This window comes from Thermobia domestica, chromosome 7 (genome assembly GCF_964235325.1).
Source record: "Thermobia domestica chromosome 7, izTheDome1.hap1.1, whole genome shotgun sequence".
Lineage (NCBI taxonomy): Eukaryota > Metazoa > Arthropoda > Insecta > Zygentoma > Lepismatidae > Thermobia > Thermobia domestica.
In genome coordinates, this window is record NC_137460.1 from 259,035,409 (window position 1) to 259,054,541 (window position 19,133).

The 19,133-nt window shown below is 35.0% G+C and overlaps 1 protein-coding gene across 2 annotated transcripts in view; it reads right to left on the bottom strand.

The window, feature by feature from the left end:
- LOC145690854 (interleukin-1 receptor-associated kinase 4-like) overlaps positions 1–19,133 on the bottom strand; it is a 119,300-nt gene that overhangs the window by 52,245 nt on the left and 47,922 nt on the right. For both annotated transcript variants that reach the window (XM_081766221.1, XM_081766220.1), the window contains exons 5-6: positions 5,654–5,768; positions 865–1,023 (exon numbers count right to left, since the gene is read on the bottom strand). In XM_081766221.1, the coding sequence (XP_081622347.1) occupies positions 865–1,023; positions 5,654–5,768 (274 nt within the window). The remainder of the gene's footprint in view (positions 1–864; positions 1,024–5,653; positions 5,769–19,133) is intronic.

Sequence of the window (19,133 nt, forward strand, 5' to 3'; positions counted from 1 at the left end):
AATTTTAATTCAACAATTTAACGTTAAATAAATATATTTTAACGAGTTCTATATTAATGAAGTAATTTACCATTGTATTCATATAACCTACTTCTACATTTCGTTTCCTTTTTAACTTGCCGGAAACATCGTCAGGTATGTAAAAATCTTTATCTCGAAATCTACGTAATTAGAATTCTTTTCAAATCTAGAAGCACTTTGCAGGACGTAAAATAGAAACAGTCAAAATGTTATTCTGAATATACCTAACTGTCCGATGACGTTTCCAGTACGGTAGAAAGCAAACGGAATATTGAAGTGGATTATAACATCGTTAACTGAAATTAATTTTCAAATTGTATATTACAACTAGTAATTATATCCGTTACTTGTTACTTGGTTATCTCTAGCACCTGTAATGTATATATCTTGTAAATTATGGAAAATAAAAGTGGTCAAATATGCAACATCCTTTTTGCCCTAAGTTCGTTATATCAGAATTTCTGAAACTACTTAAAACGTCGTTTATTCACTAAATGTTTGAATGATATACAAAATAATATATATTTAAACTGATGTATTTCCCGAAGATTTTCTGCGTTTACCTCTCTGTTTTTACAAAATTCCTTCTTTATAACTGAGAATACATACACTATTAATGCCGTCTCTGCGTATTACTTCTGAACTGTATAGAAAAACATATTTATACATGTCTGGCCATAAAACTTAACAAGTTAAATGTTCAAGTCTGGCCATAGAAAAAACTGCTATTACACGTTACAGACTGTCGTCCATATCAACATATACATATTTATAAATGTTATCGTTATAAATTCAGAAGCTTTCTGTATAAAATTATATATATTAAAAAAAAAAAATAGTTACCTTTGGTTGGTATAGCTGATCTAATAAAATATTGGCACTCTTAATGTCTCTATGGATGAGAGGGTTGTTCATATCTGCCGTATGAAGGTATACAACTCCCCGCGCTGTACCTGTCGCTATCCTCAAGCGTAATCCCCAGTTCAAAGGAGACGTTCCATCCTGTAGAAAGAGCACAGATTTTCATTGAAGAATGAACGGACAGAATATCTAATAAAAAGTAAAAATGTATGTAATATCTACAAATCGGTTTCTAATAGTAAATTTGAATTGGGCAGGTCATGTAGCTAGAATGGAAGAAAGTAGAAACGCTTTCAAAGTCTTGACTGGTAGACCCATAGGAAAACAACCATTAGGAAGACCTAGGCGCAGATGGGAGGACAATATTAAGATGGATCTCGCAGAGATAGGAATACAAAGTAGAAACTGGATGAAGTTAGCTAAGGACAGAAGTCAGTGGAGAGCTTTTGTGAACGCGGCGTTGAACCTCCGGGTTCCATAGGCCATAGAGTGAGTGAATAGTAAATTTGACTATATTATGCATGTCTCACTATCGAGAATAAAATGACACGGAAAATAAGTTTAAAAAGACATACTACTAGAATCTCTTGGGTATATATTAAATTTTAAAAAAAGAACCTATCTTGCATCTACATTTGTATTTTGCTTAGGCTATTGCATTTTGTTTAGAAATTTCTATGGTCAACATTTGAGGCCAATCTGGGGCTTTGGTCACGAACAATCACTTCAAAAGCTAGAAAACACTAAATGAACATTATTTTTGTTGTTTTGTTCTGTAGTTAAATAAAACAAAGTATCTGAAAAAAAAAACGCTATATATGTTTAACACTGTAAGATCGAAAGTAAATTCAACTGAGGTAATTAGAATCTGATGGTTTGCTGTAATTACGTAACAAAGCCACTTCAAAATACGACTTCTCACTGAAAAGAACTTCGTGACCTGAGTTCATTCAATTTTGTCTGTTTTTATTATATCACTAAATCTCGTTCTGATAAACTGAAATAATTTTCTTGTGCTTCCGTTAGTCATTGAGCGAACTGCAGACGTTCAATGTATGTGCCAAACACTGTTGACGGAAAGACTTTTTACAATCCCTTGAAGCACCAACTTAAGATATATATATAGAGCCGGCTCTACCATGTGTGCAAGACGTGTATTTGCAAGGAGTGGCAAGCTTTGAGGGGCGATAAAATCTGTCATAACTATATTATTTACAATAAATATTTTTTGTTGGAAACAGACTTGATAATAATTAAATTTACTAAGCTGACCTTCTATCTGAATACTACATTCATAAATCATGTTTAGGTCGCATTAGATTAGTCACATGGACAGTGCTAAAGCAAATGGTCAAATAAATCCCGTCATAATTTGCTTCATTGTTGTCAAATATAAGAACTCAATTTTCGAACACCTGTTCCATTTAGTTAGTTATCACAGTTTTGATATGAAATCTAGTCTTGTCTTTGTCACAAACAAGTTCCTTATCACTGAAGGTGGAAACATTTTTTTAATTTTTTAGCAGCTGTAGAAGGAAAATCAAGAAGAAAGATAAAAGAGCTACTTGCACTGGAATTGCGAACTGATATATCTCGATATTGAATTTTATAAAATGGATTACCATACCTCCTCTGCAGGTGTGTTTGCTTAATCTATCACTAACATAATAGAGTATTATCTAAAGAAAAAACACACACACAACAAGATTGTAGTGTTTTATACCCTTCTGAGTGCAAGTGCTCTCTCCCGCCCCTTCCTTGTTCATTACGGGGCAGCATAATCCTGGCTTTTAAGATTTATTCTTTCTGGAAAAGGGAGGCGGCAAATGATGACATTGCGCGGGGTGGCAAGTTGCATAAAGCCGGCCCTGCATATGTACAAAAAAGAATAATAAACTTATGTTTTCTCTTAAATTAATAATTTATTTAGTCATTGATTATACCGTTCCATCTGTGATCCAGATTCCGTGTATAAATTAAGTTGATAATTTTTGTCCCTAATAAACCGGGACAACCACATTCCTCTCTGTATTATTGAAGCACGGGTGTAGTATGTGTACTCGCTCGATGTTATGTCCGGAAATGACTGTTCGTGACTGAAGTCCCAAAATGGGCTGAAATATTGAAAATATCAATTCCTCAACAAAACACAATAGCTGCAAGTGTAAGGTGAGTGGATTTTTTAAGTTGGGCAAGGTTATGACATTAAAGTTATAATTTCCAGCACTTATTGAATCTATCTTTCCTGTTCCTTTAACCTCGATAAGACTGCTGTATAATTCAGTTGAAATTATTAGCAGTAACGGAATAGCTTTCCACAAAAATATCAATAGACCTTGTATTGTGAATTTTTGTAATTCAATCATATGGTTTCAGCGCACTCAGACGTTCGGTATGCGTAGTCCATGCTTCTAAACGCAGTACTAAAACCATTTTCCTACAGAGGATAGTGAGCCCGAGCTCAGTTGAGGGAAGTGAGCTAAAGCACAAGTCCATTTGAGGTTACAGACTTCAAGCTTGAGTGAACACGGGAACAAATGAAATTAATGAATACCAGAGTAAGCCTCCATTGAAATTAACGATCAGAGGTTCGAACTTAATTGAGCATGAGACCAACTTAGTGCAAGCCCCACGAAGAATTAGTAAACCAGAATTTAAATGAGCATGTACTCGCACAAAATTCTTGAACTACAATAGCATAACGTGTTTTCAGTTAAGTAAATCTTTCTGTTCATTCTTAGATGCATCAGACATATAAAACATATTTCATAAAATTGTATCAATTATAAAAATGAGTTTAATCAAAATGGAAAATGACGTGTGTTCGTGAGGAGGAATAAAAAATAAACCATCTTATTAATGGATTTCTAAAACGCCTTATGAATATTACGAGGAACCACTGGAAAAGCATACTCTTTCAAACAAAAGAAGAATGGTCCAAATTAAAATTTAGATTGAAGTTATGCGTGAATACACAGAAACTAATTACATTATTAAAACCGTCGTTAAAAGAGTAGTTTCATATGCCGGATAGGCGAAAGAAAAGGATGATTATGAAAAATTGCTGGAATACGAAAACAGGCACGGATACGATAGTGTCCACCACACACTCGCGCGGCCGAGAATTGAACCAAGGACCCATCGCATCATAATTCAGAAATTCAGTGCTATACTACTGACCCACCATGGCCCCTAAATACACATCAGAATTAAAGAGCACATGAAGGCGCTAAATAATCTCTAATATAAAAGCTTGTATCTGTATCTTCATGAAAACAGGCATCATGTAAATTCAAAAATAATGAAAAAGTTTGCTTGCCTCACAGAAAGGCAAGTTTTTGATTTTTAAAAAAAACAAAAGCTACACAAATATTGTATAGGGATATTAGGACTTCATGTAAAAAGTAGCAGATTGTCCGTTCTTTGCATGGGGGAGAATATGTTTCATTTTGGACATAAAGGGCACCAAAACTGTCACCAATCAACTTAGCGAGTCCAAAAACTAAGAGGAAAAAACAAACAAGACAAAAGAAAAATACTATATATATTCAATGGGACCTCATGTAGTTTGGATTCCATTTAAACTGTAGGATCATGTCTCATAACTCGCTGCTCAAAGACACCCTGAACTATAATTCAACTAATCGATCAATTTAATCAAAATTAAATAATTTTTACGAAAAACGTTATAACTGAAAATTTCTTTATCATCACATTATATACAGACGCACGCACTTTTACGCTTCTGAGTATCAAGAGGATTGTAATTAGGAAAGTTGTCCGGGTTTAGATTTTTCGATGTCAAATCTGTGACATGAAGCAAAGGGTTGGTTTCTTGAACTAAGACGAAAGCTACACATAACGCGGTGGACGCTGACACATGAGGCTTGTCATTAGGAAAGTAAAGATAGAAACACATTTGCACTTTAGGAGTGAATGTATGCCAAAGGTGGCAAACCTGGCCGTACTCTGATCCATAAAACGAGGATTGGAAGTGATTCGTCAGTGTTCTGTTGAGTCTTGCAATTCGTTGGAAATGGCAATGGCAATACCGAATCCGACCGGCTTCATTCAGTAGAGGACGCATTTGCAATGGTACATCCCTAAACATCCAATATACGGTCTCGACCTCCTACTCAGCGACTACCTGTTCCTGAACCCAAAGAAATATTTTGGTGGCAAGCATTTTGACGATGGTGATAAGGTCAGAGAATAAGTTACAACGTAAGTTGTATATGCAGGCGTCGGAGTTTCATGATTCTGCGATATAAAAACTTCTTCCGCGTTTGGATAAATGTTGGGACAACAATTATATGGAGAAATCTTTTGGTTTTACATCCCACGGTCATGCTGGCTAGGCTAAAGCAGGCTGTGATGATGACAAATGAATTAATGGTGGAATGAATCAAGTGGGAGAAAACGGGAGAACCTCGAGAAAACCCACGAACACTATGTTTGCCCACCACAAAGCTCCCTTGGCGCGAGCTGGGATCAAATCAGGGACCCCATGTATCAGAGGTGAACTCTCTACTACTTAGCCACTGTGCCCCCAAATTATTATATGCAGACACAGCCTCTGTACCAGTATAGCTTTCTTTGCACTCCAATACAATTTTTTGTACATCTTATTTCTTTGTTTGTATCTTTACTTTACTGACAAGCCTTGTATTAACAAAATATCATTCAATTGAAAGAATTCATAACCTTTGTGATCTGTAATAGCTTAGCATAAAAAGAGAGGAAGTAACCTATAAGAACGACCAATACTCACCTGACATCCTAACCGTTCTTGTAAGGAACCATTACTCATAAATTCGTACACTAGGCACTTAAGTGGTCCATCACAGGAATAACCCAAAAGTGGAAGCAAATTTGGGTGATGATACCTGCAAAAAGTAATAAATTATACAACAATTATTTATAACATACTGCTTTTTCTCGAATCTCCTTTAAATTCCATGTATGCTATGACACTAGAATGTAATACCATAATAGAAAAGTTATTCATGATTATAATTTAGAGACCGGATGTTAGGCAAAATGCCTATTCTGTAACGTTAAAGATATGATCAAAAATAACATTTTAAAGTTTATACAGGGGGTTATACCGTCGATTTAAGCCAATTTTATTTTGCCTATTTTGCCTATTTTGACCTTTACTGCCTAAATAATTGCTTTAGTGCCTAATGTTGCCTATTTTATGCATTTTCTTCAAAATAAGCCTTCATTGGGAAAATATATAATTTATATAACATAAATAATACATACATATATACGTATATTAGGTGTTTGTAAACACAAGCACGTGGTAGGTTACAATATATACATAGGGAGAACTTCAAAGATGTGCACATACTTCCGAGGTGATTAATGATATCAAAAGAAGACGAAAGGTTCTCTTGTAGTTTGTCGAATTCCGTGTCGTGTGCGAGTGATAATGATGCCAACTTGGAATGGAAAATCGAATATTGACAATTGGAGCGGAACAGATAGATGTGCACATATGTTGGGAGGTGATTCGTGACAAAGAAGACAAAAGTCCTCTTGAATGTCACGAATCACCTCCTAAAGTACGTGCACACTTTTATGCCTCGCTCCAATTGTCAGGATTCGATTTTCGATTCCAAGTTGGCCCCCCTGTCACTCGTATGGGACGCGAAACTCCGCAACATGCAAGAGGACTTTTTGTATTCTTTTAATGTCACGAATCACCTTCCGAAGTATGTGCACATCTTCCAGGTTCACCCAGTGTATATGGAATCCATAACAAGCTTCGTTTTTATATATACAATAAAAGAAGATATTGACAAAGAAGTATGTTTCTTTATTCTTTGAGCATTATTTATGACTTGAATCTATTTTTTAATGGTATTGAGTATTTATCTTCATTATTTCGAACTACATTTTAGTGCCTATTTTACTGCCTATCTTTTAAATTTTTAGTGCCTTTTTGCCTGCTTATTTTCTAGGTTTTTAGTGCCTAAACATCCGGTCTCTAATTATAATATTTATCCATATAAAATGGAATGCGGAATGAGTTATAAATTTATTACCAATTGTCACTAATTATTAAATATAACTGCAGGAAATCGTGAAGACTAAAAAAGTCAATCCGGGACTGACAGTTACATATATTCAGTTTCAAAGAAAGAACAATACGAAAGCTACACCTCACGATCTATTTCAATATCACGTTACATCACCACAATATTAAGCTAATGATTAATCATAGTGAACCATGCTGCTTACTGAAGTCTTTGTATTTATCTTAGATAATACAAATGGTGACCCTACTTAGATCACAGTTCCAAGGTACTCCAGCCTTATCTTTGACAGCTCTCTCAAGAATAGCTTAATCAGCTCTATCCCGCTTGTAAAGAGTGTTTAAGCAGAGATATCTCCACTATCTAGATTGTATTAATTCTAGTAATGAACTTAATTCAGAATGTCAGACTGTTTTTGTCAGATCACATAAAAATTATATGTAGTTCAGTGGGATAACGATGTCTCATCTAATGAAGAAGAACGAAAGAGTTTTGCGAAAGTACTGTACCGCTTTATGCCACTGCTGAAATTAGCACTAAAATTATAAATGAAGAATTTTTCGATTTATGTGATTCAGGGGCATCTGCTAGCTTGTTAAGTTTTAATATGTGGAAAAAGTTTTCGAGTATTATATCACATGTGCTATTGCAACCTGCACCTCAAATTGTTCTTGTAGGTTATTAGGTAGAAGAAACGAACGAGGTCAAATGCTTATCGATTTCTGTAGGCAACATGATATAGTGGTGTTGAACACCACCATGGTAGGCAATATGATATCTTGGCTTAAGAAAAGAAAAAAACAAGCTGTACACGTGGGAAAGTCCAGGAGATAAGAAATGCTATAGAATAGATTACATTCTTGTGAAGCAACGTTTCAGGAATAGTGTACGAGACATGAAGACATTGCCGGGAGCGGATATTGATTCAGATTACCATCTCCTAATGGCGGAAGTGCAAACCTGGTTAAAGTCGATATATATTTAAAAAAGACAAATCGAAAACGGAACTTAGCGCGATTAAGAAATATCAACAGCAACATGAAAGAGATTGGAGAAAAATTCTGTGCAATGGGCGATATGGTTGACAATATAGAGAATAGTTGGGGAAAAGTTAAACAGATTCTACTAGCCACACTCCACAACAACATTGGCAGGATGGAAAAAACACCGAGAAAACCATGGATAACTGAAACGATGCTTAAAAAGATGGAGGAACGCAGAAGGGCAGAAAACGGACATCAATGAATACAAAAGGCTGAATAATGAATTGAGAAGAGGGACGGACAAAGCCAAATAGAAGTGCATGGAATAGATATGTGAAGAAATAATGAAACTTCAACAGAGCGGCAGATATGATCTGATGTATCAGAAAGCACAACAATTAGGAGGAAAAGCTAACAAAAGTATACGAACGTTTGGAATCGAAGATCAACAAGTCATGTTGTCACTGACAATCAAGGAATCCTAAGAATTTGGGAGAAATACCAAAAGATCCGTATGATCAGAAAAATCGCCCCAAAGATATTGCGATCGAAGCAGAGGAAGAGCTGGATGATGAAGAAAAAGGACCCAGTATATTGAAAAGTAAAGTAGTACAAGTCATCAAAGACATGTTAAGGAGAAAGGCCACTGGAGACGATGACATGCTTGTAGATTTGCTCAAGGGATTAGGAGACAACGCAATGTAAGTACTGACTTCACTTATTAACAAGATCTACCTGAGAGGAGAATGGTCAAAGGATTTTCTTGATGTTACAATGATTGCATTGCCAAGAAAAAGAAAGCACAGAAATGCAGCGAGCACAGAACCACTAACCATTAGCCTTTTCACACTGGAAAAAATATTGCACGCATACTGAACAGGCGGCTGTAAAAGTAAGACAGAAGAGATGTTCGAAGAAGGTCAGTTTGGATTTCGGAAAGGAAAAGGCACCAGAGATGCTACTGGGTTGATGAGAATTATATTAGAACGAGTTCGTGATGTGAAGGAAGAGATGGGTTTGAGCTTCGTCGACTGGCAAAAAGGTTTCGACCGGAGGAAGATGGAGAAGATAAAATGGACAGAGAGCAACAAACGAAGATATTTTAAAACGGATAGGAGAGAACGCTTCTAGCTACCATCCTTCGTAGAAAGACCAACTGGAATGGACACATTTTGCGAGGAAACTGTCTACTGCATACTGCCATAGAAGGAAAGATAGAAGGAATGCGAGGAATAGGAAGAAGAAGAACACAACTGATCGATGATTTAAGAAACAGAAGAAAATATTGGGAGTTAAAAGAGGAAGCTGAAGATAGAAAAACTTGAAAGAAACACTTCCAGGACCTGCCGAAAGGCAGAATACTTAATAGTAAGTTACAGTGGAAGGAGAACAAAATCTGTTACGAATGAGGTTATCCTCTGTGTAGAAACTGGGTCTTTGAAGTATAGGGTTCATAGTTGTCAGTGACCTGAATTGTAACTCTTTGTTAGATAGGGAATTCCTGTCGCTAGCTGATGTAAAATTAGATTTGGGGAGAAATCCGTTACCGTTGGTTAAGGCGTTAATATTCATTAGGTACCCAGGAACGCAGATTTAACTGTGTCCCCTTTCAGAGTAATGGAAATGAAAATAAAGTAAATATATTAAAAAGGGAGTTGATGATATAGTTAGTTTGCATGTGAATAAGGTAATGATTGACAATACTGATTCGTCAAGTAGTAGTGAGCTAGAAGAAAGCGATGTACCTATGCCTGTAAAAAAAAAAAAAAAAAAAAAAAAAAAAAAAAAAAGTCTGAATAAAATTACAGAACAGCTGACACAAGAATGGATGGGTAGCTTAGTTGAAAGTGGTAAAACGTTCGAACATTTCGGAAAGATTATTCAGGATGAGGGAATAAATGTAGAACGAATAAAGTAGACTCGTTTGAACTAAGCTGCAGAAATAAATTTTTTGTATAATTTTTATCATGAAGAAACCCAGCAAATTGACGAGGAAATTTAAAAGTCTCATGGTAAGTTCACAGTTGGTCAAAATGTTTGTAATGTGGAAGAAGTCAATGAAAGTATAAGAAATCACTTTCCATTTGTAGATGAAATTAGAATGAAAGTTTATGAAATTGTTGATTTGGTTGACCTTCAAAAACAACAGTTGTACGATTTGTTATTGAAGCACAGATTACTGTTTAGTGACTTGCCTGGAAAATGTAACAAATTTCAGTACGCCATAGAAATTGACACGGATAAACCAACTATAAAACGCCAGTATTCGTTGCCGTTTAAATATAAAGTGAATTTAAGCTCTCATTTAAGCTTTTGCGATAGGCTACCGCAGCCGGCGTTTAGAGCTTATGTAATGCTCAGTAACAGGTGAGTCGACCACTGATTATGTAATTATATTGTTGTAGTATTATATTGTGTTATATATTTAATATTACATAAGTAAGTTTGTGAGTGTTATTGGTAGCACAATGAAATCAATGTATAAATTAGAGTGGCAATTCCCTCCAACTTTGTTTACAATCTACGAATACATTTCCGCTTATTTTTTACATTCTACCTTACTAACAGGCAGAGTTGGCTGGTTTAAACCAGCTGTGTTTTTTTTCTTTAAAAAAAAGTTTAAACAAAAAAAACAAAAAAAAAAACGAAAATGCTTTAAATCGTGTGAACTTCATGGTGACATTTGCACATATCAAACCATCTGTACTAGTTTTATCTCCTTTTCATCTTTTATCAAGGCGTCCCATGTTCAATTCTCGGTCGAAGCACAACCCTTCTTTCAAGTGTAAACCAAGTAGCGGTTCCGATGTCACTTTAAGCGAGTCGTCCTCTTGATAACCTCGGTATTACATTAAGGATGTTAAGCCTAAACACACGAAATGAAACCAAATTGTATGCCTGAATGAAAGAAGCCAGTATCAGTATCTTAAATATACTGATAGAAATTGGCAAAATTTATCGACTGCCTACGTAGATGCCGACATTAGCTTGTACCGGACTTTGTTTTAATTTTATTGAATGATATCTACATACTAAATTTGCAATTTAACACTTTAGTTTTAGCGTACTGATTATGACACGCTGACCTTAAAATTTTACATGCTAAGCAATAACGGCATTTTCCCGATGGCTAAGGCAGGAGTTTCCCCGATTTACACATAATTTTGTATAATAGTTTCAGTTGTGCAACTGTTTATCTTTTTGTCCTAAAATGACTTGACAATTATAAGAAATGACTCTTGACAATTACATTAACAAGTAAGCAAAAATCAGTAGAACGAATTTTTATCAGGAGTCCTTCGCGAGTGAGTCGGCAGACTCATCGCATTTCTAGCCAATTAGTCCCGGTTTCGAGTCCAAATGGAGGACAATTTCTCTCGGATATAAGCCGAGAAGCGGATTGGATTCCGCTTTAAGCTTATGTGACCCCTTCCAGCATAACTCCGTTGTTGCATAATAACACCAAAGCGAAACAATCTTATTTCTGTCCATATGTAATATAAATACACAAAGAAAATAATTTAAACGAAAAAACCTGGTTTAAATGAAAGAAACCGTTTTTTTTTTTTTTTTTTTTTTTTTTTTTTTTTTTTTTTTTTTTTAATAAACCATGGTTTTTGCCAACTCTGCTAACAGGTTTTATTAGCATTCAATACGGGGTAAGGTGAAATGGTGGTTGACTTCTAAACTTAAGAAGAAAGATAATATAATTAATATTTTATTTTACTAAAATGTTCGTTTAACAAATATGTTTTAGCAATTTTTACATTAAGACGCTTTTACGAAAATATGCTGCGTTTATTATAATCTACTTATACGTTTTGGAAGTATTTAAGATATTTCGGAAGTCGTTACTAAGCGCATTTTAGGGATGTACCGATACATTGGTATCTGTGATATCGGCCACTTTTGAGAGTATCGTTATCAGCAAATGGACATCGATATTTCCGATATATTTTCTAAACTGTTTTCAATTTGTTTAATAGTAACAGTGACAGATATTTCATCGGTTTCTTTTAGACTTAAAGTTCATCTAAATTATTATCAATTGTATAATCGATTTCTTTATGCATGTGTACGCCTTTGATTTGCAGTGCCTTCCATTTTAACTTAGGCAAATAATAATAATAATAATAATAATAATAATAATAATAATAATAATAACAACAACAAAAAAATAAAATAAAATTGTACCATCGCCATCTCAGATATTGTTGAAACTTTTTAAATAGTAACTAGACATGTTTTTAAGAGACCCATATTTTTTTGTTTTGTCGAAAAAAATTTTCCCGCCAAGTAATGGGCCATCAAAGACTGGGAGTACAATTTATGAATTGTAGAAGACATGGAAAATGGCCAACTTCGGAGCCCTACCATTCAGCTATGGAGACAAGTACAGTTATAATTCTTGTTGTGGTATGTACATAGGGATATAAATAAACTATACTTTACTATAGTTTGGTTTACGCATGCGTATCTTTTTGTACATAAATTAACAAATGAACGTCAGTTTATCTGAAAAGTCGAAGTTTACGAATTTTTTTTTAGCACTTCCGTTCCGAATTTTAAAATTCTGTTTTCACGGTTATTAAGACCTAGTTACGAGCTTTCCGAAAAAAAGAAATAAAAAAAATGTATCGCTTCTGTGTGCTACCGTTTCGTCGCAAAACATTTGAGAAATTGTCAAATTTTTAAAAATCGCCATTTTTGGGCGATATTTTCTCGAAAACATTCTGAAATTTTGCCAGATGGTTTAACTTTACATGAATAATAAACACACCAAATACCATTCTCGACCAATGCTTCATGAATTAACTACAGCCTTTTGAAGTTAGCGAAGTTCCGTTAACTTTGATGTCACAGTTAGCAGCACTGGAAACAATAAAAATGCAACAATTTGATGATGTTTATGGTTCACATTCATTAAATAACGAACTCAACTTTTTCCTGACTGTTTTTAATTATTTTGATCAAAAAGTCTCTCTGAAATAGTAAAATGAGCCTCCCCCTACTCCTCCATTTTCTTAAACCTAAGTAATCTGAGATGGAAATTACGATTACGAAACACACAAATTTTAAGTTCACTTTCTTAAATTGGTCTTCGGAAACAGAATTTCACTGATTTTTTTTTTTTCCACCTGAACCAATCATTTGCTTGCTTGGTGTCTTCGGTAATGGCACTTAACCGTCCAGATGCTCCAATAGGTGTTGGTGCACTCGTAGCACATTGTCGATAGTCACAAAACACTTACTTTCACTTCTCTTATGCTCTTCTGGAAACCTGCACCCTGCTGAAGGTCCCTGTGGAAGCATAAACAGCACTTAACTTCACGTAATTCATGATTTATTCATAATATTTCTGCTACTCACCACTGGTTATTATATATGCATGTAACAAAAGTTCCTTTTGGCAGATTTATTAAATCTACACTTTGAATTGCTTCGATTTTGGGGGAAGCATGAAGTTAGTTCCATAAAAACGCGTTACTGCCATAAAAACTTCGTCATTTTTCGAAAGCCAAAGGTGACTTTGTTGAATACCAGTTACCGGTCGAACACTTTCCCATTCTCGCATTTTTTTTTTTTTTTTTTCGGAAATTGTCGAATTCAGTTCCAGGCAATAAAACAAAAGAAATACCTGGAGTTTGTACTTGCACTATATTCACGAATTCTTCTGCAGTTCTAATACTGTGTTTCTGATTTTGCCTGTTATGTCGCGTTGCCACATTCTTTACAACTCTTCTCCCCCCCCCCCCCAAACCGTTGCATGGCTACTTTCTCTGAAAAACCACTGATTTATCGGACCTGTTTGCATCTCAAAGATCTAAAAACGATTTTTAAAGTGGGATGCAACACCATCAGAAATCACTGACACGGTTTGGGAAATCGTAGACACTTCTATTCGAACCTTTTTCTATAGCCTGTATTTTCGCTTTTCTTCGAGTATTTTTAGAATCCTGTCTATGGCTAGGAGTACATGAGCCGAGTCGCTTATTACAACAAAACTCAGTTTTTTCACAATAATATACCTCTGTCGTAAAGATGGAAAATTGCTCGTTTTTCCGGTGATAACTCTGAATTTCACTTTGCAGAATAACAGTCCAGTTTTCAGCGAAGTCCACATGAAGTAAAATGGAATTTTATCTTGAAATTTTATACGATGCTTCTCGGTAGCAATTAATTCTCTTTGGATTTTCTTGATGTAGTCATGAATTACAATTCTTCCATCAACGTACAATACGAAAACAGAAAGTGGCACAGTTTTTTTTTTTTTTTTTTTTTTTTTTTTTTTTTTTTTTTTTTTTTTTTTTAAAACAAGATCATTGTTTTCCCTTGTGGCACACGTAACACTTTCATTTTCATCAGAATCCACACTCATTCCTTCCACTCCGGGACATTCACCACATTCTTGAAGGAGACAGCTGTCATTTTCTACGGACCATACTACTAAATAAAATAGGTCACTCATGACACCTTTGATTTGTTGCAACGCAGTAGCAGCTAACTTAAAAGTTGCACAATACATAAACACACTTCCCTCGCAGGTTACGAACTGAGCCACTTTGGTCGAATACAATAAAATTTCGAGTGACCCATTCTCATGTTGGGATTGTTCTGTTTAAAAACTCCGTAAATTTCGTTGATGGAACGTTTCGATTTTTTAACCTTTTGTCCATTTTCGATCACTGTAATGGCATCGCACTTATTGGGACTTTGGAGCATTCCAAATCATCACTGAGGTAATAGTTCAGACTTTTTATAGATCATCAGAATTTATGGGATGGCTGTTTCAAGCAAACTTAAAACTTGTGTGTTTCGTAATTGTAATTTCCACCTCAGATTACTTCGGTTTAAGAAAACGGGGGAGAAGGGGGAGGTTCATTTTACTATTTCAGAGAGTCTTTTCGATCAAAATAATAAAAAGTAGTCAGGAAAAACTTTTATTCTTCATTTAATGAATGTGAACCACAAACATCATCAAATCGTTGCACTTTTATTGTTTCCAGTGTTCGCTAACTTCAAAAGGCTGTAATTAATTCATGAAGCATTGGTGGAGAATGATATTTGGTGTGTTTATTATTGATGTAAAATTGAACCATCTGACAAAATTTCAGAATTTTAAAATATGGTGTTTTCAAGAAAATGGCGGCTTTTGAAAATTTTTCGAATTTCTTGCGACGAAACGGTTGCACACAGAAGCGATACTTTTTTTTTTAAACCGGGTAACTACCGTGAAAATAGAATTTTAAAATTTAAACCGGAAATGTTCGGAAAAAAAATTCGTAAACTTCTACTTTTCAGATAAACTGACGTTCATTTGTTAATTTTATGTACAAAAAAATACGCATGCGCAAACCAAACTACAATAAAATATAGTTTATTTATATCCCTATGTACACTCATGTCCAAAATGATTGTCGCATATCTATAACTGTATTCTTGTAACAATATAATTTGATAATGATTTTGCAGGATACTTTTAATACTGACACTATGTGTATAATCGGGAAATGTATATGTGGTAAATTTCATAAGAAAATAATTATAAATACGAAAATTAGAATGAGTAAAATAAAGTATTGCTAAATGGACAAGAAAGTTTTATTTTCGTTTTATTGTTCTTATTTACTGCTCTTTTGACATGAAATTTGGCACATACATGTCTTTTCCGATTATACATATATTAACATTATAAGTAATACCGGACGAATTCGTTATCAAATTATATTCCTACAACAACACATTTATAGATATGCGACAATAATTTTGGACATGAGTGTACATACCACAACAAGAATTATAACTGTACCTGTCTCCATAGCTGAATGGTGGGGCTCCGAAGTTGACCATTTGCCATGTTTTCTACAATTTATAAATTGCACTCCCCGTCCTTGATGGTCCATTACTTGGCGGGAAATTAAATTAAAAAAAAAAAAATCTTTAAAAACATGTCTAGTTACTATACAAAAAGTTTCAACAATATCTGAGATGGTGATGGTACAAGCTCTGCCTGAATTGAAATGAAAGACACCTTGCACTACTCGTACTCAACTGATATTTTTAGTCCCTCGATACCAAAATACTGGTGACGCAAAGCTAAAGATCCTCAGTCAGGATCATGGGCGCCCGAAGAAAAATTTTCTGGGGGGGGGGGGGGAATTCCATAGTTGTTGTATTACGTCTGGTTTTTAATATACGTGGTTTGCTATATTACGTATACATTTTCGTGAGGCAAGGGGGTCCCACTCTGCCCTCTCCTTTCGGGCGCCCATGTCAGGAGGATAGCAGACCCGTAATTTGAATCGCAAACGAGACACAGGTTTCGATTCAGAAGAAAATACTATGGAAGAAACCCAGAAGACGCTCACTTTATCATTATTTTCTTCTACTTAGTGGTTAGAAACAATTACTTCTAAAGTTAATACATAGTTTGTTTTTGACTTCGCTTAAATAATACTGTATTTTTTTATGGTATACACAGCAACACCTACAGCATAATTTTATAAAAAATAAAAAGTTGTAAGGGTAGTATCCGTTTGCATTATATGTATGTAATAGAGACTAGTAAATACAATGTAATTATCTAAATACATCATCACTCTAAATATTAATCACTGATTCTTAGAATTAAGTTTACACTATTTAAGTATCTGCTGCTTTTTAGTTCATTATATGTTAGCTGGATTAAATTTAGAGGAAATATATTTTTTGTGTGTTGTCTTTGTATCAAATTTTGGCCTTATATCTAATATACCGTATTACAATGTTGATCATTTCATTATTCTGAAAATTCCTGATAATACATGTGTCCAGAAGTATTGGTATCGGCAGTATCAGCCTCCTCAGTATCGGTATCGGGTATCGGTGAAAAAGTGGTATCAGTACATCCCTAGCGCATTTATAAGTATGATTCGTATTTTACTTGTATTTTATCTTTCTTTATTTGCAACAATTTTCATGTCTGTATGTAGTGATACGTGCACATCATAATTATAATAATAATCGTAAATATTGGTCGTACGGTATATCATGGGAAGAGTGTAACTAAAAATCTATGCATACTTTACTGTTCATTTACTGGAATTTACTTCGTAACTATTGTAAAAAATTCAATAATAATAATAATAATAATAATAATAATAATAATAATAATAATAATAATAATAATAATAATAATAATAATAATAAAGTAAAAACAGTTATTGTATCACTTGAAATAAGTTCAATAACACAGAAAAAGATTGGACTTTATACAAAGTAAGCCCCTCGTTCGTTTCATAATACGCCCCTGTGTTTCCGTTATTTTCGTGTGTAAAAAAAAACCTTCTCCTGATGATGCAGTCACTAGCGAAAGTACTGAATGAACTTGGACTATGGAATTCTTCAATGGTGGTGTGTACCTGTGTGACGCTACGGGTAATGGTGTATAAACTTTTGAAGACAAGATCCCGTTACGTTTGAAATCTTTCATGGGACTAATGCAATAAATGGTAAATTTATTCTGTCACCCGTGCATGGTGATCATCCTTTGAAAACTGCGGTGCAGCGCACTTGAAAAATTATACAGGTTTCTTGAAAGTTTACTCAAAATAATTGGTGCGTCTTCAGTCCGCTGAGCGCCAATGTAAGTGGTCTGTCTTTTACCCAAATTTCCTTGGTTTATAAAAGTGGAAATTTGGTCAAATCAAGTCCATTTTATTTAAGTCTGTGAACAAGTTGCTTTATGACATTGTTCTGCCTTGTCTGTCTGCCATCTGGTGGCACGAAAACTAATCATTAAAAGAGAGGAAGAACTGAGAGAAAAGAGTGGTGCTGCTGAAAATACTCCGTTTGTGTTTGTGAAGCGATGTTAGTTTGAAAAACCACAAAGTCATTAAATCATTCCGCTAAAATGAGTCTCAAACCCAATTTATAAAGAACTTAAATTCGTTTTTTTTTTTTTAAAAAAAAAGTCGAGTGTACCATTCAAAAAATGCTGAAAATAGTCATAATCTAAAAAGTGATAAGTTATTATATTATTTGATGATGCAATTCGCAAAAAAAGGAAGTAGTGTCAAGATTATTACTTGAAGAACAATGAACTTCTTACCCGACAGACTACGTACAAAAGCTATCAGAAGCGTTTCGGAAGAACTAGGAACGTAACAACAGGCTTAAGTATTCGTACAGAAGTTGTTTCGCATCGTTTTATTGTACTCGACGGTTACGAAGTCAGCGGATCTGACAATAAGAGGCCAAATGAAGAACTTCTATAACAAGCGTAAGAAGTAATCTACTTTTGTAACATGTGAAATACTTTCCAGGTACGTTGTATCTTAATCAATTAATTAAAGGTAAAAGGTTAAATTACTTTCCATTTAGTACGATTTCTAGTAACAAATGTTTTTATTAAGATATATGCATGGTAGGTAGTAAGAGTTGTATTTGCAGCGGAAGAGTAGCGTAATATCCATCACCTATTTCTCGCCTAGCAACTATATTATCAACTTGCAATTACTTAGTCCAGTACTCTTGCAAAAACGAAATCTTTAAGTTTAACGTCCCACAGTTATGCCGGTTAGGCTAAAGCAGACGGTGATAATGAGAAATGAGTGAAATGGTGGAATGAAGAAAGTGGGAGGAAACGGGAGAACCTCGAGGAAACCCACGAGCACGGTGTTTGTCCACCACAAAGTCCCCACGGCGCGAGCTGGGATCGAACCAGGGACCCCAAGCACCGGAGGTGAACGCTTTACCACTGAGCCACCGCGCCCTCTCCCGTACTCTTGCGTTACGATTTGGGGTTTATTTCTCTCGTGAGCACCTGCTAGGTATAGACGGCTTTACCACCTCTTCTCGTTAGTTTGGTTCTAGACCAACTATATTAAAGGCGTGGTACGGAGCGGAGCTTGGCGGCTGTTCCTGGAGTCGTGACGATAGCTGGTGTTTTTACGAGGAGTGGATGCAATACCGTAACAGACGATATATTTGAACACAGGGTAAGAATAGGATAGAAAAGGATGTGCTAATCATTACCAGGATGTCTACTAAAATTCCAAAATGAAATTTCGTGACCCTTTCTTTACCAAATCATGAAATTTCCTAACATTTTCAAGAGCGAATTTGGGTGCGAATTAGGCCGAATTTTCATCCATGCGACAGAAACGTACTTTGCTTGCGATTTGGTACCGTCTAAACCCAACCATGTACATTTTTGGTGCTGAATTTTGACGTTTTATAGAAC